Here is a 21,577-nt window from a genome sequence, read left to right as displayed (position 1 = left end):
AATTTTAAAATATAAAAATACTTATGCTTTCTTTTTTTAAAAAATAATATAATATTAATTGGCCTTGTGTATATATCACTAAAATTATGTGACTTTAATTAATTAAAAAAAAGGATTGTAGGGTCATCTCCAAAACATACTTTATAACCGTCAAAACGAGATTTTGGTCTATTTATATTATGTTGCTTATGTAAAGTATTTATACCTTATTAAAAAAATAATAAGTTTAAATCTCCACTCATACAGGATAAAAACATAAATGTTTGAGATATTTACCTCACACCTCTATACATACTAACTTGGTTTATTCACATTTAACAAAAAAAAAAAAAAACCTCATATAATTAAATCCCTATACTAATTTATTCCTACACAATATCACATTCATTTTTCCTTGACAAGCTCCCATCTAAAGGGGCTAACTCGTATTGACAACATTAATAAACTTTTTTTTTTCTATGAAATACAGACAAGTCACATGTCAGTGACATGCGCAAACATAGAGTTAATCCCTCTACACATGTGGTCTCATCCATTGTAAGCCAAAATTTAAATTTATCTCTTATGTTAGATACAAATACCCTACAAATATGATCGGTGCTAATAAACCAATATGTTATTGGTTTAGTAAACTCAATGACAAACTAATTTATTTTTAATTCAAAAATAAAAAATATACATATAAAAGTGGACTTTATCGACTAAAAATGTGTTTTCACCGTTAAAAAAAAAAAAATTAAAAAATCCTAAATGAATTACATTTGTGCGGGAACTCATGATATAAATTGAAATTAAAAAAATTATGCAAGAAAAATTTAAAGAAAAAAAATCTATACTTCACTGAAGTACATAATACTCAACAGTGCATTTTAGCTTATGGAATCTATAGGTCCTTGTCACCATTAAAACTTCATGTATAAAGTTATTTATCTAATTTTTTTTCTTTATTTATTAAAAATATTTTAGTTAATTTTTTTTATTTCTTTGATAACCACTAATTTGCTTTAACAATTAACATATTATCATTAATATAATTACTAGATTTAAATTTCTACAAATGTTAAAAATAGATAATAATAAAATAAAATAAGAAAACCTCGTAAACGCTAATTATGAGTCACATTATTTGCTAAAAGTACTTAGGGATAAACTAGTTAGGTTAAAATTCGAAAGTTTGGAATTATTTCTCAATTAAAACTTTTATCTGATTTAGTTAATATTGACAAAAATTATATTAAAAAATATAAAATAATTATTAATTATAAATTATCTAACTAATTAAATCTTATTCGTATATAAACAGGGGAAAGAAGTAGGCTTAGTAAGTGCCGACACTTTTAACAAAAAGATGAAATGTGAAAGGTTAGGTAGATGTCATGTTGTCAAGGTTACAAGATGTTGCTGGCAGTTCAAGGAACAAAATATTAGGGTTGGTGTGATTCCCATTATGGCCACAAAATCAAGGAATGCATGCATTCATAGTCATCAAGGACAACAACAACTTACACATGCTCACTAGTAGCCCAACATGTATGCAAAGCTTCACACTGTCAACCCCATCTATTATGTGATAACCGTATATATGGGGTCATTTCATTCATGACCACAAATATTTGTACTTTATACGACACTATAAATTTATAAAATTTTTTCATGTATACTGATACTTAACTTTTTCTCCGACGATTACGTGCGCTATATGACTGCTTTAAAAATGTTTCGCGATCGCTGATGATGTGGCATCGATATGGCATCAAAAACCGTCTTTAAAACTACGCCATTATAGCACTCATGCGAAACCCGGGAAAAGTTTCTAGCTGATATTTGTGCTTATAAAAAAGTTTACTAATCATACGTCTATAAAGTGCAGAATATTTGTCGCTAATGGGCTAGAAATAAACCCGTATATATATAGTCACCGATGGTTCAGTCAATTTATAGTCAAAAATTTGCCTATGGCTGAAAATTGGTGGTTTAGTCATGTAGTTTCACTCAATGGTATAAGGATTGGGCTGCAAAGTTACTTCCACATTAGAAACACTTTGGCATCATTACATCCGGTGTGTTTCGAACTCAGACAATAAAAGTGCCACAAACCAAATTTTACATAGTAGAGCTAGCGCCGCATGGGCCAAGAGCCCTCTCCTATACTCTCAACCTTCTATTTAAAGGTTTGTAGAGCTATACTATTGTATTTCTCAATACCATACATATACACACTAAACGTCATCGACAGGTTTACGCATGATGGGGTTTACACATGATGAAAAATAAAAAAAGAGTTTGAGAACAATTAGTGGTGTTAGGACCTAGAGAGAGATCTAGAGAGAGTATGCGAGCGGGGAACGTTGGTAGATAAAGCGGGATCATATATATATACATATACATATATTAACTTAGTATTGTAACATATATATATATATATATTTTAAAATATATCGAATTTGTAGTTTAAAAATAATGGTTGCATATACAACATTAATTTATTATCTAAAAATAAATATATAATTTTTATATTTATATATGAACTACTCTAACTTTTAACTTAATATAAATTATAATTAGTTAATTTCATATAAAATTTTTATGGGTGTACATGAAACTTAATTATAGTTATATGTGAAAAAAATTATCAAAAATTTCGAGTAGGTTTTTTACAAAAATAATTCTTAAAAAGACAAATAAGTTTTCAAAAAACAAATAGCTTTTAAAAAAAATGCAAGCAAGCTGTGGTTTTTATAAAAATAAAATAAATTTTTTTAAATCAATAGATTTAAAAAAAAATAAAATCCAATAGATTTTTTTAAAAAAATAAAAATTATTGGGTTGAAAATATTAAAAGAAACAAATTTTTTTTTTACCTAATCTACAGACTTGATAAGATGACTTGGTCATTTTGATAAATAAAATGGCCCTTGGCCATTGGGATATATATATTTTTTTTTAAATAGGACTGTTGAAAAAGCTTTATATGTGCTCATATTTTACTTTTGATCTAATTAAGTTTAGGGGCCATTTGATCTACAAAATCTTATATTACCATTGAAACTATGATTACAAGAAATATGATTCCCAACTCATATTGACAGAAATATGTGCAATTTTTATTTGATTGATAAGACACTAATGGTCTAACATGTATTTTCTTACATGGGAATCTTTTATTACAAATTATTATTTTTTACTTAAATACCTTAACTAATAAGTACTCAATATATCAAAATTGATAATATTTTCAAATAAATATTGAAATTATTTAATAATAATTATTTTATTTTTCTTTTTGAAAATATAATAATTTTTTTATTAAAAAGTAAATTTTAATTTTAATATAATTATTTTTTTAATAATATTAACTAAATCAACTTTACCTGTTTTAAATAATTTTAATTTTAATTTTAATATAATTAATTTTTTAATAATATTAACTAAGTCAACCTTACCTATTTTAAATAAATTTAAATGTTTACTTATTTTTAAAATTTCGAAAAAATTGATAGTTTTAAGATTTTATTAAATTTGAAGAGTATAACAGGAAAAAATTCACATTCTGCAAAGGATGTGAAATTACCACATATTGAGTTGGTAATTACATTCTTAGTAATATTGGTCAAATTATCATATTTTAAAAATATAATATTCGTAATTTATATAACCAAACAAGATATTATAAAATTATCTTGTCCATATTCCGGGGGTAATACGATATTCCAAACAACCCTTTGGGGGTATAACTAGTTGGTGGAATTAATTTAATAAAAGTTTATCAAAATTTTTAAGTATTTCAGAATAGAAAATCCTTGTGGTGATATTATTATAAAAATAAAATTTTGAATTAGCTTGATATTATTCATTAGAAAGGGATTTTTTTTTTTGTTTATTTTTTCCCAATTCATTATTATATTGAGTTTGGGAAATCAATCAATCAATTGTGTAGTTTTTTCTTATGTTATAGTGGATTTTTCTTGGAGATTGTCTCATGGTTTTTCATCTGTAAAGAAGGGTTTTGCATAGTAGCTTAATATTTTGTTCTTGAGCATATGTATGTTGAGTACTAAATTTCTTATTTTGATTATTTTGCTGAAAGTCTATCATGTTATTATTCCATAATTATAATTTTGACTAAATCAAATTGCCATTTTTTTCAAGGAAAAATTGCTAGATTTTATTTCCTTCAAAGGTTGAGTTTGATTTGAAAGTTATTGAATAGCACCCAACTAATAAATGGGCCGTGCTCGATTTGGGTGGGATCAGCTTTAGCATAGCTAGCTATTAAGTTGATATAGTTTGTTTGACCTCGTCTAGATTTAATTCCAAAAGCTCTAATTTGACTCAATTTAACTCAAAATTAAAATCATATCGATTGAGAATTGAAATTCGATTAAATTTAGTTTAAAACTAAAACCTCATTTTTGGCTTTATTTCTGTTTTTAAAAATTAATAATACAAATTATATCAACTTTTAATATAAAAATATTATATATTATAAAATTATATAATATAATTATGTATTTAGATATTTAGATATATTATGCTAAGCTCAAATCAGCTTTAGTCAATTTCAGTTCGGTTAAAAATTAATTTTGAACTTGATTCAAAAATTCAAAATTTTGAGATGAATTTGAGCTTTTGCCAACAAGTCCAAACTATTTACGAATTGCTTGATTAATAGATAGCTCCAGTCTTAACTTTATGAATTAGTAAAAATATAACGAGTTGATGTTGTGGTGAAACAAATCAGGTTAGGAAACAAATTTGTATTATTTTCCAGCAAAATAAAATATTAATGGACATTGAGGTATTTACATAATTAAGCATAAAAACTACATAAACTACATTATTATTTCTTTATATAATGATTTTATAGATCATAATATAAGAGTGAGAGAATGAAATTGAAGATCACAAAGTAGATAATCGGCATTTTTATTTTTGGCTGTCATTTTGTTTATTTATGGAGTTTTCATGTTGCAATGTTAGGGGGCTATATATATATATATATATTGGCCCCAAGAAACATGTAAAGAAAGAATTGACAATAGGATATAAAATCTTTAAATGGAATAAAAATTTATTGTATGTTATTTTATAAATTTATTTTGCATAGTGATCATTGTAGTTTTCACCTATAACAATTCCAAACAGTCTCCTTACCAAGTGAACTTTTGTCCATCAAAGTGGAGATGGGCTCAGCTTTGTACACTTGGCGGGGGTAAGAAACTTTGGGGGTGACATTTTTAAGTTGGATTATGGGCATTTTAATATTTGGAATTTTTAAAAAGTAATGAATATTTTGGTTATTCCTTCCTCGAAATTCTTGCTGTTAGAGGTTTTGGAGTGAAATGGCTATCTTGGATTCACGCTATCCTGAGCACTGCCAAATCTCAGTTCATCATTAATGGTAGCATTCAGGGTTATATCAAATGCAAACGGGGACTAAGATAAGGCGATCCCCTGTCCCCTCTCCTCTTTGCTATTGCTGCTGATGTTCTGAGTGCTATGTTTCATCACGCGCTTAGATCCAAAGTCCTTGTGGGTGTCCCCTTAAGCCAGTCGGTTAATTTTTGTCATTTACAATATGCTGACGACCTTCTTATCTTCTCTGCTGGAGGTCAGGAGGACCTTCAAATCATCAAACTTATCCTCTATCTATTTGAGGGGTCATCTGGGTTATCCATTAACTTCTCGAAAAGCTGCTTGTACTCAACCAACTTTGGCTACCAACCACATGAATCTTCAGCTAGAATGCTAAACTGCTCTAGAAATTGTCTTCCTATAACTTACCTTGGGATCCCTCTCTCTGGCCGGCGTCCAAGACGTCTAGACTGGGTTAAATTGATTAGTATGGTTCGTTCTAGACTCACACCTTGGAAAGCCAAATACTTATCCCTTGGGGGCCACCTTACCCTCATCAATTCTATTCTCTCCACCGTCCCTGTCTACTGGATGTCGGTATTCAAACTTCCTATTTGGGTGATCAAAGAAATTGACAAGATTCGTAGAGACTTCCTATGGAAAGGTCCTGACTTGGGCCCGAGAGGAATAAGATTAATTGCTTGGAACAGGATCACTAGACCTCGCAACATGGGAGGCTGGGGAATTCTCAATATTTATGATTTCAATCTTGCCTTGCTTGGGAAATGGTGGTGGAAATTTTCCTGTTATCCTAACAGTTGCTTGGCCAAAATCATTCATTCCAACTATTCCCCTAGCGATCCAAATGGGCTCCTGTCTCACTCTCCACCTAGAAATAAATCTTACTGCAGGCGGTGTGACCTCCATCACCGCCCGCCTTCAGCTCATGCTTGAACAAATCTATCGAGTGGCTCTAACACCTCCCTCTGGTTTTGACCACCGATACTGCAGGATTCTCCTCAAAGATCTTTGGCGGACCTTTTTCCCGATTACACTCCTCGGATAACCATCAGGCAATTCTCCCAACATCTAAGAAACCCGGAGATCCTTTTCTCCCCAGACCTTCCTGGCTCGTTATCCTCGCTTTTAGAAATTATCCTTGATTGCTCCACTTCTCTGGACGACACTCCTTCTTGGACCCTTGAAAAAAGTGGAAATTTCTCTGTAAAAGCATTCAATAAATTTCTTATTGATGGTGGATTACGAGCGAGGCTTTACCCTCTTCGGAAAAACCTCGATGCCTAGCAAAATCACTCTTTTTACTTGGCTAGACTGGGGAAGACAAAAATTCTTACTCTTGCTAACCTATTCACGAAAAGGTGTATCTCCTACAACCTATCTGACACTTGTGTCCTTTGTCATAGTGCTTCTGAAAACCTGAATCACCTTTTCCTCAACTGTGAATTTTCCAAACGCATCTGGGTTTTTTTTCTCCCAAGCTCTAGCCTTCACCCCTCTTCCACAATCTATTCCCTTACTCTGGACGACTTGGTTATCATCCCTCGAGCCCCGATATCAAATCCTTTGGGATCTCATTTCCCGTGCTGTTTTGTGGAATATCTGGATCGAAAGAAACGCTCGTATTTTTCTCACATGAATGTTTTATCATGACATATCATTATTTTTAAATCGTTAACATGCTTTTTATCTTGGATTTCTCTTCTGCGGACAAACATCGAGCAAGTTCTTAGCAAGCCTCTCCCGGAAAAATCAGCGTTCTCTCAACTCCTCGAGCTAGAGATTCCTCCTCTCCGGCACTCTTGACCACAGTTACATTCGGGAGTAGTTGCTTTTCGAGCGTTTGTCTAAGTAGGCCTGAGATGCTGGGGCGGCTTCTTCCGTTTACTTAGCTTTTTTCTCTGCTTGCACTGTTTTTTTACTTGTTTCCCTGCTCCTCCTCACCTCTGGTGAGCGATGGCTTTTTCCTTGTACCTTCGTTTTTAGTTCAATAAATCTGTGGTTTATCCACATTTAATTCAAAAAAAAAGAAAAATATATTTTGGTTATACGAATCCTATTGTAAAGCAGCTGAAATTTCCTTGCAATTTTTTGGATCAATAGAAGTAACTTCTGAAGCTTACTTTTCGAGAGATCTTTACCAATGATAGGATCTTGAGATATAATATAACGTTCTTCAAGCTGTCAGTAAGACCAAAACTATCTCACACTAATTTTACACTGAATGAAGAGAAAACCAATTCAATTGATAATTCAGAGTTGATACCATCATTCATTCAAAACGCTGAAAATATAAAGATACACAATAGTGAATGCCAGTCAAGCATTTCACATAATACATGCTAATACAACAAAGAAAAATACAGTAAAGATTCAAAGTGAACTAATCCAAACAACATACAGACAATGACCAGCCAAAGTGCATCACACTATTATTCAGTCTTTCTAAACAGCACCACACACATCAATTTGTCTCCAATTTCCTGATCAGTTTTCCAACACGTTTGGCCCCTAAGCCAACATATATTAAGGCGTGTCTGAGGGGAGCATTGGTATCAGGGATCTTTCTATTGCTAAGCACTCATTGTTGGCTAAACATATTTTTAAATACTTAAACAGGCATGACGCCATCTGGGTTGATATTTTATATTTAAAATATGGTAAAATTAATTTTTGGATTGATGATGCAGCAGTATACTTGAAACCGGTTGATTCGAATGCCCGGTAACAAGTTGTCAAAACCCTGTTGATCAAAGATAACTAGGAATTTGGGAAGAGTAAAATCTTATTACTCAATAAAAATGATGATCACAAAAACTGATTTCCTCTTGCCCATAGGCTTACATTAAATAGGCGAAAATAACACTAAGAAAGGAGATAATTCAAAAATTTACCAAAAATAGTAAATTCTCAAATATCAGCAAAAAATAAGGGATCTATCAAAATAAAGACAATTACCACAAACGGCTCACAAATCAGAGATTTCTATCCTAAGATATAACGAAATCAATTATTACTAAAAATAGCAAAATTAGGGGTTTTTCGAGTGCCTAAAGCGATGGAATTTGGCCTAATTTTGGTATGACTCACGAGTTTGTTGAATGACGAAGCTGTGATTTTTGTTCCTTGACCCGTTTCCCATCAAATAGACCTGGTACAACCATAAAATTTTGTCGCCCGCCAAATTATCGAAATGCCTTGCGTCGTACTTCTCCATGTACGCACATGCCACGTCATCTATACCCCGTCATCAATTGACAAGGTGCCTCCTAAATGTTCTTGATTTTTCCGGGGTCTTTGCAAGTCTGAAGATTATATTAAACCTTTTTGTAGGATTAATTCGCTTAATCCTGTTAATACTTCTTTTCTTTTAGACCCCTGGTGTTTTGATATTTCAATTGCTTTTAAACCTACCTTCATTAACATGTCTGCAGACTTTGAGCACATTAATATTTCTGACTTGCTTCATGAAAACCTTTGGGATTCTCTCAGCATTAATCATTTGTTTGTTGACAATTTAGTTTTGGACTCTCCCAATCTAGATACATTTGACATCTCTTCTCACAATCATTGGGTCTAGCTTCCTAAAACTCCTCATAACAGGATTTCTGCAGCCGTTTATCATCACTTGAATCACATTGCCTCTCACTCAGATCACTGGCCCGACTGGTCAAAGCTTTGGAAAATCCATGTTGCTCTGCGTGTCAAGTGTTTCCTTTGGCTCATTTTTAAAGGAAGACTAACCACTTCCTATTTCCTTTTGAGATTGTGTTTAGGCCCTGACAATTCTTGTATCTTATTTGGCACCCATAGAGAAACAATTGATCATCTTTTTCATCACTGCTCAAAGGTTAAAATAGTTTGGAACCAAATTAGCAGCAAAGTTAACATGTCCCTCTCTTTCATTGACGACTTCACTGCTGTTGGTTGGCTCACAAATAATAATTACTCAAATTACATCACTTTAGTCATAGCCGTTGGTGCGTGGTTTATTTGGAAGGCTCGCTGCGACGCCATTTTCGGAATATTTGCCCGAATTTGTTTGTGATTGCTTGCAAATCCTTAGCTCATGCAAACGAGTATTCCTTGGAAAACAAGAATCTCATCGGCAGAAAAGCTCATATTGAATAACTTTTCAAGTGCTGCCAATCAGTCCCTCTTCACTTGCGCTTTCCAATCCCGCAGCAACTTGGTAAGTTCAATTGGTTTTTTCTTCTCCAACTCTAATTATGTCATTTCCATTGCAAGTTACCTCTCTTGCCCCGTTGATGATCATACCAGCGCTGACTTGCTTTCTATGGAAGTGGCTCTTCAGATGGCGTCAGATTGCCAGATTCATGTTCAACACATGTTTACATTTAATCAAGAATCTTTAGAAATCCTCAAGCATCCTGGCTCTCTCACACATGGTGTTTTAACAACCAAATCTCCAACTTGCGATTTCTGCTCGACATGTATTACAAGCCTTCCGTTCATTCAATACCTAGTTCGTGGATGACTCCTGCCTTCAACATTGCATCTCTGGGATTTAATTACCAATCTACTAATCTCTTCCTCTTTGGCCGTGACTTGCCATACTGGATCATGAAGAGCTTCTTGGATTCTGGCTTTTATTTCTAAGATTGATTGTTCTTGTTGTTTACTTCTGTTTTCTTGTGCTTCTTCTCTTCTGTCCCTTACTTGTTTCAGTTTTATTTTTAATTTAATAAATAGCCTTATTTGGGTTCTTTCCTCAAACAAAAAAAAAAATATATATATATATATATATTAAAGCGTGTCTAGTTTAAAAAAATCCACTAAAATAGTGAAAGTTTGAAAGTGCTATTTCAGTAGAAATAGAGATTTCAATGGGAAGTCTCAAGTTCAATGTGTTTAGTTGGAGAGAAAAATATTATATTTCCAATCGTTTCATGTGTTTAGATTATAGAGGTGAAAATTTTGAAAGCTTGAAAGTGGGATTTTGCTTATTTCTCCACCATATATGTGGGTTGCCTTCTTTTATTTTTGCTGCTTGGGTTAATATTTGAATTAAATTTGTTTTATTAATTTCTTCATAGGTTAATTATTCCATTCATTTAAATTTCCAAATAATATAATTATATAAATTGCTTTATTTTTGAATTGAAATATAGTTGAACTTTCAAATATTTATTTTGATATGATTAAGATGCTAATCAAAGTTTTAATTTATTAATATTTTGTAAATTGATTTATTATTTTTATTTTTAAAATATATTTTGAACTTAAAAAATAAGTACAATAATTATATGGTTTTATATCTAGATAATAGTTAATATTTTAAAAATACATTATTAAAAGTGAATGAAAATCCTATATATATAGTCCATTTGGTGAGCATGATAAGAATTATAGGATATGATAATTTATCATATCCTCCTGCTGTCTTTTGTTTGGTGTGCCAATAGGATATAATAGTCTTATCATATTGGCCCACTTTATCATGACGGCCACATGATAATGAATCATATGGGGGGAGTTAGGATAGAAACATGTAGGATTAGATAAAAAAAATTTACTTTTTTGCCCTACTATTTGGTTTGTCTCCCTTATCTAGGGTTTCACTATATCTCTTCTTTTGATCTTTTAAACACGATGCTTGGGGCAAGAACCTTGTCAACAACTAAATAGAACACTAATTTCACTATTTTAAGTAGGATTTTACGCATTTAGAGTGGTTAAAAGGTTTCTCCGTCAATCTTCATGCTTGAGCAAATTATTTTTCATCTAAATCTCTTTTTTTAATCATGTATTATTTTTAGTTTCTCTAGTAACATAATATCCCTTTTGATTATGTTTCTACCCATTATTTTAAATTTAGAACATGCAGCTACTAAAACACGCCTAAATCCAATATTCTCAACCATCATGAAAGGTTGTTCATCAACAACAATCATGACATCAATTTCTCTGCAAATGATCTCAACATTAATTTTAATCTGAGAGTGGTGTACCACTTGTCGTTGTTTGATGAAAAATTGTGTATTGTCTAATGTCACGACAAATACATTTCTGGCATTTAGCTAAGTGCCTTCTCAAATGAGATATCCCTCGTGTGCTTTTGCAAAATTGTGCCTTCTTACAATATTTGTATTGAGCTCTATGTGAATTTGCTTCAATAGGAGGTAACTTGTTAAAAATGCTCCTATAGATCGTATCTAGTACGATTTGATTTTGGCTCATCATTATCTTCTTCCAAATTTATCGGTGTGCTCGACTAACTTTCCATAGTTATTTAACAAAAAAATAAAATAAAAATAAAAATAAAAATAAAAAATAGATATACAATAAAATTTGTAATTATTTAATAAAAAAAATTAATTTATAAATAGAAATTAAAAAGTTGAACTAAAAGTAAATATGTTACCTTCACTCGGAGGAGAAATACAACGGATGAACTTAAATAAAAATAAAGCTCAACTGGTAGGAGTAGGAGGAGAAATGAAAGGAGTTTGATGATGATGGAGAAGCCTAGTTTTCTTTGCTCAAGTGGCTGTTAGAAGAAATGCAAAATGACAAACCAAATTAAGAGAAAATGAGGCACAAATCCACATCTTCTACATTTATACATTTATATTAAATGCAAAAGAAAAGGTAAATAGTTTGGGTTCTCCCTTAAACATCTTTTTAGCTTATTTATATTATACACATATATATACATGTTATTTATTTATTTATTTATTCGGGTCGGGCTTGATTGGGTACTTTGGGTTGAACTAAAATTTGTGTGACTCCAAACTCGGTCTGAAATTTAATCGGGCCTAAGTTTTGAGCCCAACCCAACCTAGTTCTTTAGGTCATTTTTTTAAACCCAGATCTTATATTTTTTGGACTGAGATTGGGTAGCGCACACACATATATATATATATACACACGTTATTTATTTATTTATTTATTTGGACCTGCGTTGATTGGGTACTTGGGTTGGGCTAAAACTTGTGTGACCCAAATTCATCCGAAATTTAATCGGGCCTAAGTTTTGAGCCCTAACCCAACCTAATTTTTTAGGCTTTTTTTTAAGCCCACATCTTGTATTTTTTGGATTGGGCTTGGGTCAGCACACGGGGTTACCCAGGCCATGACCAATCCTAGTTAGTTGATGGTTCATTAGGAGGCAATTTAAGTTAATGTAATATTTAACATGTATGTACACAAAGAAAACTTATTCAAGCCAATGCCACATTGCAAACATTTCTCTTTAGCATGAAGATAAGCATATAAACAATCTATTCAAATTAGATGTCACATGACAAATATTTCCTTATCAATGTGGGTAATATATACACAAATTTTCCAAAACAAATGTTACATGACAAATATTTCTTTCTAAACGTAAATATAAACATATAGACAACTTATTTAAGCCATTTGTTACATGCCAATACTTCTTTTTACATATGGATATGAATATATAGACAACTTAAACTACCCCTATAATAACTAGTATTTTATTATCCTTAATAAGCAGAGGTTGAGATATGGTTCATGACTTGCCTATTGTCCATATTATTCAATATATTGATAACTTATCCTAGTCAGATAGATGGATTTTTTTTTTTTTAAATACTAAGCAAAAATATTTAAAATTTTGACCTTTCACTAAACAGGTGATGGAGATGTTTCAACCCATTATCATCTCTCTCCAAATGACATGCTCTAAACAAATGTGTAAATAGTAAAATAAAATTATTAGCCCGAAATCCATATATATATATATATATATAAGGAAATCACATCAACTGTAATTCTATTAAAAAGATATATGCAGTTTATCTCAAAGCACCTAAAAATTATATATATGGAAAATTAAATAATTTGATAAGCTTTTGGCAAGCTAATAGTATTGTTACAATGCAGTGATGGACAAGACGAAGGTTGAATTTATGTGCTAGCAATACAGTTCATTAATATTCTCAATGCAAATTACTGTTCATAATATTGTTTAAATGGGCTCTGGGAATCTTCTGTGGGAAGTGTTATATTCTGCTCTAAGATTTTATACAAGGGGATTTATTAGCTTGGTTTGCTTTCGAAAATTTTCTGGGACAGAACATTGTAGGATTTTCATCGCCCTATGTGATGTTTAGCCTGATTAATAAATTCATAGGTGATTATTAAGTCACTGTAACTAGTGTGCTATAGTACTTACCTGTCTCTTGATAACTCTTTTAATGATCTTATCGGCTTTATTAAAAAAGCAAAAAAAAAAAAAACATAGAAAATATAATTCCATTAAAAAGATATATATGCATATGAGTGTGTGTATATATATAATTATTTTAAGCTTTGTGATGAGGTATGTATGTTGGTATGTATATACAAATATCACACGAACTATAATTACACTAAAAAAATATATACTTGTGTGTGTATATATATATAATTGTTATGCTATAGTCATTGTAATGACTAAGCAATAAAATATTTGACTTTTATACACTGAAGGAGGCCGAGAGTAATATATTCAAGTTACAAAGTTAAAATCGTAAAACGCGGCATAACTTCCTCACAATTCACAATGCGTGGCTGAGGCGTAAATGAAAATTTCATGAACTTTTTAATTGGATTAAAAAGATGGCACTTCATCACAAAGCGCACATCAACAAACCCAACCTCTTGCCCAATTTCCCGGGTAAAGCAAACCGAACTCAATAAAAACACATTTACATTATCCTACACCTCTCCAATTGGGCTCTCACCAATCTCACAAACACACAGCCAATAAAATCCTGCCACATGGAACAACATCCACCCATTAACCTGTTCCAGCATAAGCCAAAACCTATGCTTACAAAGAGTTGGTTGCAAATGCTCAACCTTTTGCTTCTTGTCTACTGTTTTTCCACTTCCAAGAATCACTTGCACGCATGTCCTTTCCCTCCTTCTAAGATCAGCTTCTCTTTCCTTCACTTCTTCTGCAATCCTCTCTACTTATAAAATCCTCTCACCATTGTACCACATTTGATCATCTTCAAAGTTCATGGCCAAGTTTAATCTCTTATTCATCTTCTTGTCTGGTTGTTTTCTTTTCTCATTGATTTCATCAAATCCTTTGGGTTTTCATGATGATATAACACTTCCTTTGGATGCACTTCTACCTTCATTGAATGCCGAAAAACTCATTAGAGCTCTCAATCTTCATCCAAAGGATGCCTCTGCTGTTTCTAGTAATGTTTCCGGCATTGACAAGGGTATAAAGATTGTTGAGAGGGAGTTCAGACTTCCCGGTCTCTCCGGTGGAGTTCCTGTTGAAGATCTTCATCATTATGCTGGGTATTATCGTCTCCCGCATTCTAATGATGCTAGGTGAGTTCTATTATGATTATGTTTATCATTCACATCTTCGTCAGTTAGAAAGATTTCGTTTGTTCTTCTTTATATTTTTTATATGAATTCAAACATCAAAACAATGATAATAGAGAAGATAATTCTGAGAATACCAAAACAATCACAATATAATTTCTCTCATGTATGTACAATTGGTGCATTTATGACACCTTAATAAATTTACACATTAATACAACTATATATAAAAACAAACATATATAAAGGGAACAGAATTCTCTAATAGTAATCATTCAAACATTACCATGTCCTGGAAGTAACTGAGTAGTATTTGTATTTGCAGAATGTTCTACTTGTTTTTTGAATCGAGGAACAGCAAAAAGGACCCTGTTGTTATTTGGTTAACTGGAGGACCTGGTTGCAGCAGTGAACTGGCTGTTTTCTATGAAAATGGCCCATTCACCATTACTGACAACATGTCACTTGAATGGAATGATTTTGGTTGGGATAAGGTTCAGAATTATACAACTCATTATTTCTGATCATCAATTTTTCAGTCAATTAATTTTTCTTTTTGTTTGAAATTTATGCAGGCTTCAAACCTTTTGTATGTTGATCAGCCAACTGGAACTGGTTTCAGTTATAGTTCAGATGAACGTGACCTTCGTCATGATGAAAAGGGTGTCAGTAATGATCTATATGATTTTCTGCAGGTATTCTTCCTTTTTCAATACTAATGTTTTGAAATTCATCGATGATGGATTCTTTGGGTTTCTTTTTTTATGTCAGCAATTTTTTAAAGAGCACAAGGAATATGCCATGAATGATTTTTACATAACTGGGGAATCATATGCTGGGCATTACATTCCTGCATTTGCCAGCAGAGTTCATCAGGGAAACAAAGCTGAAGAAGGAATTCACATAAATTTGAAGGCATGTAAAACTTTTTTCCCTTTTTTTGGCTTTACACTTAGTTGTCTGATTAATGTTAATTATTCAGGGATTTGCAATTGGAAATGGACTTACAAATCCAGAAATTCAGTACAAAGCTTACACTGATTATGCATTGGAAATGGGCATTATTCAAGAATCTGATTACAAAGAAATCAACAAGATCTATCCTGCTTGTCAACATGCAATCAAACTTTGCGGTAATCCGATTAATTTTTCTTGATCTATTATTACATAAAATTCTCACAAATGGGTTGTTAAATTTCAGGCACATCAGGAAAAACAGCTTGCGTTTCTGCCTACACAGTTTGCAATACCATTTTCAGATCAATATTGAATATTGTCGGAAATATGAATGTAAGGAAATGACCAAAGTTTCATATTCCTCTTGATACAGAGGTCATACTAACAATTGAATTTCTACAGTACTATGACATCAGGAAAGAGTGTGAAGGGAGTCTCTGCTATGATTTCTCCAATATGGAGAACTTTCTGAACCTGAAAACAACTAGAGACGCACTCGGCGTTGGAGACATTGATTTTGTATCATGTAGTACAACTGTGTATCAGGCCATGCTCACCGACTGGATGCAAAATTTGGAAGTCGGCATTCCTGCACTTCTAGAGGATGGTATCAAACTGCTAATATATGCCGGGGAATATGATCTTATATGCAATTGGCTTGGTATAATTTCAATACTGTAAGATTCGGTTTCTCTAGAACAATATTTACTGGAAATTCATTAGTTTGTTTATTAAAATTTGTGCAGGGAATTCAAGATGGGTTCAATCCATGGAATGGTCTGGCCAACAAAAGTTTGTATCATCAGAAGAAATGCAATTCAGTGTAGATGGTGAAGAAGCCGGAATTCTGAAAAGTCATGGACCTCTCAGTTTCCTCAAGGTACTTTCTCGATTTAGAAATAATAGATATACAAGGTAATCTACTAATATATCCAACCGATGTGCAACAGGTTCATAATGCAGGCCATATGGTCCCTATGGATCAGCCAAAGGCGGCATTGGAGATGTTGAGGAGGTGGACTAATGGTCAGCTTGGAGAAACTTCTGAAAGTGCGAAGGAGATTATTCATCTCGAACTGTAATTGTCTGTTGAAATGGCAACAGTGTTCATGTGGCTTGTGAAGCATGAAAGTTTATGTGAAAATTGGCTAACTCTGTAAAACCGTGTTCCTTATTATGCATTTATATGACATTTGATTCACCTTTCATCTACTTATCGTATTGCCAAACCATATAAACAGAGTTTTTCTTTCTGTTCTCAATAATATAAGCAAGAAACTAATAGTTCTTCATCTGAAATGAGAATTTTTTTTTTTTTAAATTTATCTTACCACAATCAAAACATTCTTATATGCGTTGGTTTTTGGTAATTTGATTATGAAGTTTGAATTCCTTTGGCTCATAAATGGAGCAGGGAAGTCAAGATAGGTCTACTTGAAAAAATTTCGAATTGGTATCTGAGAAATAAGACAATGCATATCACTAATAGAAACAGTTCAAATAGCAATGCAAGTTCTTCAACAAGTCTAAAGGTACGAAATCAGAGAGAATGCATAGAAAGCACGATGAACAAACAATATGACTTACATAATCTCATTCTTGATCGCTTTCATCTTCTCGGAAAGACCCTAAACGAATCACTGATCCTCTCACAGATGAAGAATCAGTGATCCTATTATTTCCATAATGCGATGAACCAAGAACTCTGGATTGCCCACAGCCAGAAGACGGTGAGATGAATGCTTCATTCCTGCATGACTTAAGAGTAGTAACTCTCCGTGTTCGAGGAAAGCACTTTGAACCAGGTGAATCAAAGTGCTTATACTCCTCTTCTTTCGGTTGTGGCGAGTTGCAGCACCTGAAGATAAGAGAGAATTTCAAATGCTTGCATTCAGTCAAACTGACTTCATTAAACTCAGTATGCCATGTTTACCTGTTTTCTTTACAGGATGAAGAACGAAGAATGACTGGTATTCCTTCGCCGATTCCCTCCTTGTTGATTGTGCTTTCTAACAAGCTCCCACTGAAGTAATCCTTCTCATTCATCCTCAATCCTCTGAAACTCCAACTATTGTCCAATGGAGAGTCAAACTCCCTGATCATCCCCGTGGAACCAGTAGACATTGGTGAGTGAAAATTCTTAGGAGAAAACTTCGGCTTTGGAAAACTTTGGTGGCCTTTCGCAGAGATTGCTCCACAAGAGATTAGTTGCACTAGCAAGTTAGCGGCTTTTGACTTCGCCTTCACCGGGACAAACACTTGCTCCTCTTCGAGTATCCTAAAGTTGCTCACCTTCCTTGCATCAGCTTTAATGAGTGACTCCAATGTAGTATCAGTCATCACACATGAGGATGGACTCGATGCCAAAGGCAGCCGAAGCATCTCTTCTGATCGTCTTCGCCCATTCGGCTTTCTTCTTTCTCCATTGTCATCAGTTTGAGTTGAAGCATTCACAGTGGATGGCGAGGATGATGATGAAGATAAAGGTTCTTGTGTTCTAGTAAAAGCATGAGAATCTTGTTGATATTGTTTCGGGATATCTAATTTCAGTTTATCCCCATTGTGTTCTGCATCACAAACAGTGAATACAAGATTGAATTTTGTCCTCACTTTTTCATTGAAAATTTTACTAATTTCCACAATTAAATTACCTGAAGGAGTTCTATCCAAGATTTCAGAACCCTTGAGAACATAATCCTTGCCATTTGTAGGGAAAATCAAGTCATCCTCCGAGAGGTCATGCCAAACAAACCCATTCTTATAGCTCCTAAACAAACAATCTTATGAATCAAATGACTGAAAACTTTTTTCACAAAAAGGAATAGATGCACTAATTAAATACCTCTTGCAAGACCAAGAATACATTGATGGCATGCTTTTTCCTCTCAAGAGAACAAGTCTATGAATCACATCTAATAAACAAAAGACAACAAATTGAAGCAATGTAGATACCAAAGTCTGAACTTTTTGAGTTTTTTAATTAGAGGTTGGAACTGACCTTTGAGGTAGAGCCCTTCAGAGGATGAGATTGGGACTTCAATGTAGTGAGGATGCTCAAGATGGTGATTCTTAGAGAGATAGTACACAACAGGGATCCTTTTTTCTTGTTGCTTTGGTGGTGGTGGTGGCCCTGGCCATGGCCTTGGCCTCTCCTTTCTTCCCTCCATTAAAGGCCTCACCTTTTTCTTCTTCTTCTTCTTCTTCTTCTTATCTCTCTATCTTTGAACTCCAAGACATGGGAGAAGAAAGAGAAGGATTTGATTGGTTGTTCCAGGGGATTGGGATGACATTGTGGTGGTCACTGCTGAGCAAGAAACAAGAATTGCAGAGAGAGAGAGAGTGTGTGTGTGTGTGTGTGTGTGTGAGAGAGAGAGAGAGAGAGAGAGAGAGAGAGAAAATGAGTATGGACAGGTTGGGTTGATGTGCAATGATGGTGACATGAAACAAGTTGGATGTTTTAAGGAGAGTTCATGCATGAACATGGAGCTATTAATGTGTTTTTGTTAGTTTATTGGAAAAACTACTAACTATTGAATGCTTATTATATATATATGTACCAGTTGGTGTGTTCAGAGTTAAAAATGTTGACATGTGGATGAAATGAGGTTAGTTATTTGCATGGGTTTTCATGGATGTGCATGGCCATGTCACGTTGCTTTCAATTTGTTTTGTTTTGGTGCATAATTAAGTGTCCTTTTTTTCATCTATTTTTTTTTTTTAAATTAGCATAGCTGGACACGTCGATCAAAATATCTATCATGGGATGCTGGAGGGCTTAATGCCCTCTTAAAATATAATAAAAATATATGTTTGGAGTAATTTGTTCATATTATAAAAAAATCCACATAAAAAAATAAATTTCTTTTTGGACAAAAGAGCAAAGCTCAACAAAATAAAAACGAATTAGAAGAAGAAGTGAAAGCTTCTGCAGAGGTCTTTGAGCCAAGGGGGACGATCCAAGCCCTGATCGAAAAGAGATAGGTGCGGATTTAAACGACCGAAGTTCGCCAGAGTGTCAGCAATCTGATTGTCAGAACGAGGGAATAGTCTTAATGTCCGAACAATGGAAGTTGAGAAGCTTGGTCTTGAGGCTGTCAATTGCCTAAGTGAAGCGCCACGCCACGCAGCTGTCGAAGTGCTTTAATAAGCCAGCAATTCCTGGACAATCACAAAGAATTTGGTTAGGGGACCAGTTTTTGAAGATGCATTGGTCTAGGGCAAAGTGTATGGCATCAATCTCTGTAGAGATTGGCGAATCAGTGTTTGATCCCAAAGAACCTGCAAGTAAGATTTGGCCAGTGTTGGTGACAGCAATAAAGCCAAAGCCACAACTAACAGAAGACTCAGACCAAGAGGCATCAGTAAAGAGATTGATAGAGCTCCAAGGGCAAGAAGTGAGAGAAGGGTAAGAAAGCTCCCTGATATCATTGCCTATTGATTTGAAGAAGTCCCGACAGATATTCCAAGCTCGCGAATAAATGGTGTGAAATTTGGGTTGACAGTTGTTGAAGATTAAATTACAACGATCTTTCCAAATAGTCCAAGCAATAGTGGCAATAAGAGCTTTGAAGAAAACATTAGAAATCTTAGAGGTAAATCTCAAAGATAGCCAGTTGCCTGTACTAAAATCAGTAAGAATAATAGGATCTAAATTGAAAGAAGCGCAAAGAGAGTTCCAGCAAGGAACAATTTTACAGCAATTCCAAATAATATGAGAGGCAGACTCAAAAACCAAGCCACAGAAATGACATTGTGTAGGGGGACCAATATTAAGACTATAAAGATAATCACCAGAAGGGAATTTGCTATGAGCTAACTTCCAAATAAAAGTTTTAATATGGGGCAACACACAAAGCTTCCAAATGTAGTTCCAACCCGACCAAGGACTAGTATCAGAAGAAACCAAGCAGTCGTAAACAGCAACAACAACTGTGGTACGAGGGGAGAGAGGCCCCCACACCCATTGATTATGAGAATTAACATCAAACCTAATACTGTTGATCCAATCCCAGTCAAGGTTGAGGCCAAAGATGTTTTGAATAAGGATTGGATTAAAGCTGTTCACTTGAATGAGATCCGAAAAGTTCAAATTTTCTAAGTTAAAGTCCATATTAAGATAAGTAGGTTTGAACGAAATTGGAAGGTCCAAGATACAAGGGTCCCTCCAAAAGTCTAAAGCATCAGGATTTGCACTAAGGATACGAAGATGCATTTTTAAACAATGAGCAGAACGAGAGATAGATTTAAAAAACCAAGAAGAATTTGAAGAAGAACCAGCAGACCAAGGATGCCAATTTGAATATTTATGTTTGAAGATATCCACCAAAATCTTAGAATCAGAATTTAAAATAGCAAATATGTTCTTAGCCATGAGAGAATGTCTAACATGCCTAGGGTTCCTAAGACCAAGCCCCCCCTCAGATTTTTTAAGTGTAGTAACCGACCAACCAATAGAGTGAAAGTTGCGGTCATTGCTGCCATTACTCAAGAGAAAGGTTCTGGCAAGTTTAGAAATCTTATCGAGAGTTGAATTCGGGAGATGCATAACCGAAAGGAAGTAGTTAGGAAGAGAGAAAGTGCAACTATTGAGAAGAGTGACTCTGCCAGCAGTAGAGAGAGAAGCATGATTCCAAGCAGAGATACTGTTCTGGAGGGGACTGTCCCCTTGTTGCCAGCGAACCCCCGCCACTCTCTCCTTTTACTTTTACCCCTCTCTCTTCTCTCTGTCCCACCTTTCTCCCTTTACTCTTTCTCTAGTTTCCCCCTCCTATCTCCCTTTTACTACTTAGGTTTTTAATTTTAATATTTTTTAATATCTCTTTTTCTCTGTTTCTTTAAGGTTTTTATTTTTATTTTTCTCCCTTTCTATATATACACATAGTTTCCCCTCCTCCACTCTTCCTTTTACCAAGCTGGTTTTTTTTAA

General features: G+C 33.7%; 2 protein-coding genes across 2 annotated transcripts; one reads left to right on the top strand and one right to left on the bottom strand.

Annotated features, from left to right (window-relative positions):
* The first annotated feature begins 14,216 nt into the window (after positions 1 to 14,216).
* LOC120283372 (serine carboxypeptidase-like) lies at positions 14,217 to 16,865 on the top strand. Its single transcript, XM_039290382.1, has 9 exons — positions 14,217 to 14,697; positions 15,020 to 15,188; positions 15,270 to 15,389; positions 15,466 to 15,609; positions 15,677 to 15,827; positions 15,896 to 15,984; positions 16,054 to 16,312; positions 16,398 to 16,531; positions 16,602 to 16,865. The coding sequence occupies exons 1-9, from the start codon at positions 14,372 to 14,374 to the stop codon at positions 16,731 to 16,733; spliced, it is 1,524 nt and encodes a 507-aa protein (XP_039146316.1). The 5' UTR covers positions 14,217 to 14,371; the 3' UTR covers positions 16,734 to 16,865.
* Positions 16,866 to 17,107: 242 nt separating this feature from the next.
* On the bottom strand, positions 17,108 to 19,021 carry LOC120261321 (protein UPSTREAM OF FLC-like). The gene is made up of 5 exons (XM_039269211.1): positions 18,650 to 19,021; positions 18,494 to 18,563; positions 18,303 to 18,418; positions 17,585 to 18,218; positions 17,108 to 17,509 (listed from the first exon to the last, which is right to left on the bottom strand). Exons 1-5 carry the CDS (start codon positions 18,816 to 18,818, stop codon positions 17,245 to 17,247), a joined length of 1,254 nt encoding a protein of 417 aa, XP_039125145.1. The 5' UTR covers positions 18,819 to 19,021; the 3' UTR covers positions 17,108 to 17,244.
* Between the last annotated feature and the right edge of the window lie 2,556 nt (positions 19,022 to 21,577).

The sequence above is a fragment of the Dioscorea cayenensis genome, chromosome 1 (genome assembly GCF_009730915.1).
Source record: "Dioscorea cayenensis subsp. rotundata cultivar TDr96_F1 chromosome 1, TDr96_F1_v2_PseudoChromosome.rev07_lg8_w22 25.fasta, whole genome shotgun sequence".
Taxonomy (NCBI): Eukaryota; Viridiplantae; Streptophyta; class Magnoliopsida; order Dioscoreales; family Dioscoreaceae; genus Dioscorea; species Dioscorea cayenensis.
The sequence above is the reverse complement of the archived record's forward strand: the minus strand, read 5'-3'. Positions and strand labels throughout refer to the sequence as shown.